Below are 6,003 nucleotides of genomic sequence, written 5' to 3' on the forward strand. Positions count from 1 at the left end.
AATTATATATCACTTGAAAACATAAAATCTCAAAATTCATCCTTTGAAACCCATTTTAAAATCAAACATTGCATTACCATGAAAATGGTACATCAAGATAATGTTATAAAATGTTTTCAGTCATGAATTATACAAATTTAGGCTTGGATCATGCACTTTCAAGTCTATGTTTAGGTTAAGAAGAAATTTCACAAATAAAGTTATATAGAAACAGATTCTTTAAATATACGGTTGTTATTTTTTTCCAGGCCATTCTGATGGCCGTGGACATTTTTTTTTTTTTTTTTTTTTTTTTACAAAGTAAAATCATCTCATATCCTCCGATAACACATGAAATAAGAAAAGATAACGTCAAAAAGCAAATAAATAAATAAACAATTAAAAACATAAAATTGATTAAACATTAAGCAATCTAAATTATCTAAAAGTTCTATTTATTTTTAGGGAAACCAAATAAATTTCATTATTGTCGTTACTGCTGGGCGTTATTTACAACTCAACCAAATCCGCATTCGTTTTGTAAATAGTCTCTACTTTTTGGCAAACATTTTACTTTGTTTTCAAAACTCATATTTTTCCGAAAAGCAAAATTAATTTATTAATCTGTTAATCATTGTAGCAAAGTTTTATAATCACAAGTAATATATATATATATATATATATATATATATATATATATATATATATATATATATATATATATATATATATATAAAGAAACCATCATATATTACCTTTTGTAACACTGATTTTTTTCATATTTTTTGAAACCCTTTCTAATATCAGATCACAAAATAAGAAGCTTGTAAAAATTCTAAAGCGTTTTACATTTATGTAACCGCATGTATTCTTACATAATATGTCAAATGTATTTTGTTGTTGTTATTATGTTTTACATGCTTTAAACTGTACACCATTGCCTAATGCTGTTGCCTTGTATCTGTATGTGATAGAACTAAAATAATAATAATTAAAAAAGTAATAATAATAATAAAAAAATAAAAACATTATTTTGAAATGTGTGATATACACGCCCGGAAGTGAGGCGTTCAGAAGACATCACATGACCTTCAGTCAGCTGATCAAATCTTACGTCTTGTATCCAGAAGTCATAGTGATGATATTATAATATTTTACTCGTGATATTAAATAAACTGGTACTATATTAACACTCTCTATTTGATGATTTCATTAGCAAAGCGTCTCGGTTGTTTGATACAGTGTTTAAATAAAGAAGAAAGATGTCAGGAAAAGATCGGATCGACATATTTCCCTCGAGAATGTGAGTATAAGGACTCATAAAGACAAATCAGATTCTGCATATTTAATCATGCATGAAAACAACAGAGTGACGGCATCTGATACATACATATTTGATCAGTTTATGCTTTTATAAAGCAGGTACGATCTCAAGGCACGAACTAAGATCATTTTAAATGCCCTGGAGTCGTGCATCTTTAATATTATTTACACATGCATTTTGTCTGTAGAGTTATGAATATATAACTCTATATGATGGATGACAAAATTTTTTCGATTCATATAAATCGTGTTATCAACTAAATCGTGCAGTGTGTCGGAAGAGGAAGTAGCCATGTGAGCCTTTCTATAACTTATAAGAAACTGAACAAAAATGCATAGTATATATAAACTTTAATAATGCAATATATGCAATAAATAAAATAAAATAAAATAATATATATGCATTTAAAAATCACATGCATATTGCATGCTTAAAAATGCAATACGCTTCCCTTAAAATGCATAGCCTGTATTATATAAGGTTTTTTTTTTTGGTGCATCAAGGCTCAGACCATTATGAAAGCTCGACTGAAAGGAGCTCAAACTGGCCGGAGTTTGCTGAAGAAGAAAGCTGATGCTCTGTCCATGCGATTTCGGCAGATTCTTAGGAAAATCATTGAGGTATAACATCATTCCTGTGCTTTTAAAAAAAATTTGTTGTATATATATATATATATATATATATATATATATATATGTGTATATGGTGTGTTTTCGTCAATTATTGCTTTTTAATTTAATATAAAAATTTTTGATTTGACTATTTTAATCTTTCAGACTAAGATGCTGATGGGAGAGCTGATGAGAGAAGCTGCCTTTTCATTAGCTGAGGCCAAATTTGCTGCTGGTGACTTCAGGTAGATGAAAATATGATTAAAGATATAGTGGCATGCGAAGGTTTGGGAACCCCTTGCAGAATCTGTGAAAATATGAATAATTTTAACAATATAAGAGAGATCATACTAAATGCATGTTATTTTTTATTAAGTACTGTCCTGAGTAAGATATTTTACATAAATATTTACAATATCTTATTCAGGACAGTACTAAATAAAAAATAACATGCATTTAGTATGATCTCTCTTATTTTGTTAAAATTATTCACATTTTCACAGATTCTGCAAAGGGTGCCCAAACTTTTGCATGCCACTGTATGCTTTTCAGAAATATGATGCGTGATAGCACGAACCTGGCACCAGATCTCACCAAATGTGTTCTGATTGTGTCCCATCAGTACTACAGTCATTCAGAACGTGAACAAGGCCCAGGTGAAGGTCAGGGCAAAAAAGGACAACGTTGCAGGTTTGTGACTTCTTATGTGACCGATTTCTTCTTTTAATCGATCGCCTTTTCATGAGCCCCACCTGTGTTTGTTCTCAGGAGTTACTCTTCCGGTGTTCGAGCATTATCAGGAGGGAGGAGACAGTAAGAATCCTCTTCCGTTTATGTTCTAAAGAAACAGTTCAGACAAAAATCAACATTTGTTGAAACTCTGTTCACCCTCAGGCCATCCAAGGTGAGTGTGTTTCTTCATCAGGTTTTGAGAAATGTTGCATTGCGTCACTTGCTCACTGCAAGTGAATGGGTGCCGTCAGAATAAGAGTCCAAACAGCTGATAAAAACATCACAATAATCCACAGCACTCCAGTCCATCAGTTAACATCCGGAGAAGACAAAAGCTATGTGTTTGTAAGAAACAAATCCTTCAAGGCAATTGATAATATTATGGATTATAGACTCGTGTTTTGGTTTGATGTTAAATCAATGGTTTGATGTTAAAATCGTATTAATGATGGATTTGTTTCTTTTGGCCTTACATGACAGTAACTGATGGACTGGAGTGCTGTGGATTATTGTGACGTTTTTATCAGACTCTCAGCACCCATTCACTTGCATTGAGCAAGTGATGCAATTTCTCCAAATCTGAAGAAAGAAACCAACTCATCTACATCTGGGATGGCCTGAGGGTGAGCACGTTTATAGTAAAAGTCCATTTTTGACTGAGCTATTCCTTTACTAGCAAATACCGTGATACTGGAGATCGTTTGAACACTTTCAGGCACTATTTCAGGTATTTGTTCTTGTCTGTAGGTTATGAGCTCACTGGTTTGGCTAGAGGAGGAGAGCAGCTGTCTCGGCTCAAGAGGAACTACGCCAAAGCAGTCGAGCTTCTCGTAGAGCTGGCCTCACTGCAGGTATTAATATATTTATTCATATCCATAAAACAAAATATAAAAGTCTTATTTATTATTATATATTATTATTATTATGTCTACTGTGATTAAATCCCATACAGACCTCTTTTGTGACGCTGGATGTGGCCATTAAGGTCACAAACCGCCGTGTGAATGCCATAGAGCACGGTGAGATCTCACAACCACAACCTTCAGGCGTCTTGTAAATGAAATATTAGATAATGTGATGCTCGTGTGTGTTCTCCTCTCAGTGATTATTCCCAGGATCGAGCGCACGCTGACGTACATCATTACTGAGCTGGATGAACGAGAGCGAGAGGAGTTCTACAGGTGAGTCTAGTGCAATATAACCAGATCATGTGGCAACATTGTAGCATTCACCGGTTTCAAACGCTACAACAGCGCTATTTTAGTATCATTGAGACACTGATAGAGTTTAAATCAGTTTGTTTTCTTTTGAGTTTTAGTTAAAGTTTTGTTGTTATTTTGTTTCATTTTAAATAGTTTTTTATTTCAGTTTTAGTTAATATTTAAATGAAAGTGAGAAATGTTGGCAACTTGGCAAGTTTCATTTAGTTTATTTTAAGTAACTACATTTTTTTTATGGTTTTAGTTGACTATAATAACCCTGATCTATATATGAAATTGGTTTATTTATGAAAATATCAATACTTATTAGAGGTCGAACGATTCGTATATATATTATATATATCTCTGAGTTGCGGATACAATAATAATTTGTTTGAAGAATTGTAATAACCAGATTATTGTGCTGATACAGATACAAATCTATATGTATAACATGTTAAATAATATTCTTACTCTTTCCTTTCCTGTTAATATGATAAACAATTGCAAAAACGTACTGGGACTCTTATTTTGAAAAGTATCTTACTACTTCAAGCCGTTCATTTAGAATGAGGAGGGAAATAATATAGGCACACTTTCTACAACAAATTAAAATTATAACATTCATAATTGATCATATTTTATTATTTGAATAATCAAATAAGCCCATATTGTGATTCCTGTTTTCCCGTCCCCAAATTATTAGTAATCATTATTACTTCTGTTAACATTTATATATGATTTTTTTATGACCTTAATTTTACATTTATGCATTTTAGCAGACGCTTAAGTGACTTACAGTGCATTCAGGCTAACATTTTTATTTAATATGTGTTCTCCTGGGAATCGAACCCACAATCTTTTGCGCTGCTAATGCAATGCTCTACCACTGAGCCACAGGAACACAAATGCAATGAAATTTAAGGAAACGGATACAAAGAATGCTTTTAGCAGTCCGAATTAAATAATACCATTATATAAATAAATATCATGTGTAATATTTATATAGTCCAAAGTAAGATATTCAGAATATGCACCAAGCCTTCATCATCCTGCTTTTCCATCAAGGCTGAAGAAGATCCAGGAGAAGAAGAAGCAGCTTCGTGAGAGGACGGAGAAGGAGAACGCCCTGCGTTTGGCAGCGCTGGGGCCGATCGCCGAGCCCATGAACATCCTGAACGAAGAGGCCGACGAGGACCTGCTGTTTGATTGAGACCCCAACATCTGTGCATCATATTTATTCTTTGTGCCTGAAAGCCCGAACTTTACATGAAAAGTGGAAGTTCTTGTTTTGTGTGTATGTTGGTGCCATGTCACTTCTTTTGTTTATAGTACATCAGACGGTGCAAGAATTACATTACACCATTGCATTACACCAACTTTTAAATGTAACTTTTTTTAATGAAAAAAAATTTTAACATTAGTTTTGGCTTAGTTATTATCAAATCATACATCAGCAAGTTTAACATTCAATGTCATTAATGTGTAATACGTGATATATTTACAGCTCTATGAAACTACTCACAAATATCCTCCATGGTGAGGAAATACTTTTATATGTATCTACATTTAGAAAATAATAAAAATATTTACAGGTATGGAAATGTTAGCAGTCAAATACTACAAACACAAAATACGGTAAAACGATATTGCAAAAAATCTCCACAAAACTTATGGAAGTCCACATGGATAGTAGCAATTCGGGACTTTTGGGAATGGAAAAATACTGTACAGCATACTATATTTATGTGAATACATCAATTTAATTTATGTATACACATAAGTATGTTTAAAAGAATAGTTAACCCAAAAATTTACATTTACTGAAAATGTACTCACCATCAGCATTGCATCACTTGCTCAGCAATGGATCCTCTGAAAGTGAATGGGTGCCGTCAGAATGAGAGTCCAAACAGCTGATTAAAAAATCACAGTAATCCACACCACTCCAGTCCATCAGTTAACATCTGGAGAAGATGAAAGCTAAAATGAATCCAGCATTAAGCTATTTTAACCTTGAACTCTCAATCCAGTGAAAAAGTCCTGTTGTCTCTCACATCACAATTTCTCTCCTGATTCAAACCAGATTACTTTTTGACTGGAAGAAGCAACAGCTGGAAGTTAAAAAGGTCTTAGTCATTAATTTGGTCCTTACAAA

General features: G+C 32.8%; 1 protein-coding gene across 1 annotated transcript; it reads left to right on the top strand.

Moving 5' to 3' along the window:
* Positions 1-1,051: 1,051 nt before the first annotated feature.
* On the top strand, positions 1,052-5,192 carry atp6v1d (ATPase H+ transporting V1 subunit D). Its single transcript, XM_059497881.1, has 9 exons — positions 1,052-1,282; positions 1,806-1,923; positions 2,080-2,159; positions 2,537-2,604; positions 2,683-2,727; positions 3,394-3,497; positions 3,599-3,665; positions 3,749-3,827; positions 4,914-5,192. Exons 1-9 carry the CDS (start codon positions 1,242-1,244, stop codon positions 5,056-5,058), a joined length of 747 nt encoding a protein of 248 aa, XP_059353864.1. The 5' UTR covers positions 1,052-1,241; the 3' UTR covers positions 5,059-5,192.
* The last annotated feature ends 811 nt before the right edge of the window (positions 5,193-6,003 follow it).

Source organism: Carassius carassius, chromosome 18, assembly GCF_963082965.1.
Source record: "Carassius carassius chromosome 18, fCarCar2.1, whole genome shotgun sequence".
Taxonomy (NCBI): domain Eukaryota; kingdom Metazoa; phylum Chordata; class Actinopteri; order Cypriniformes; family Cyprinidae; genus Carassius; species Carassius carassius.

What these genes read in the sequence shown, in the direction of transcription:
- atp6v1d (XM_059497881.1), top strand. Translation starts at nt 1,242, where the DNA reads ATGTCAGGAAAAGATCGGATCGACATATTTCCCTCGAGAAT. An exon ending in GACATATTTCCCTCGAGAAT is followed by an intron (nt 1,283 to 1,805) that starts GTGAGTATAAGG and finishes TTGGTGCATCAA; the next exon opens with GGCTCAGACCATTATGAAAG. An exon ending in AAAAAAGGACAACGTTGCAG is followed by an intron (nt 2,605 to 2,682) that starts GTTTGTGACTTC and finishes GTTTGTTCTCAG; the next exon opens with GAGTTACTCTTCCGGTGTTC.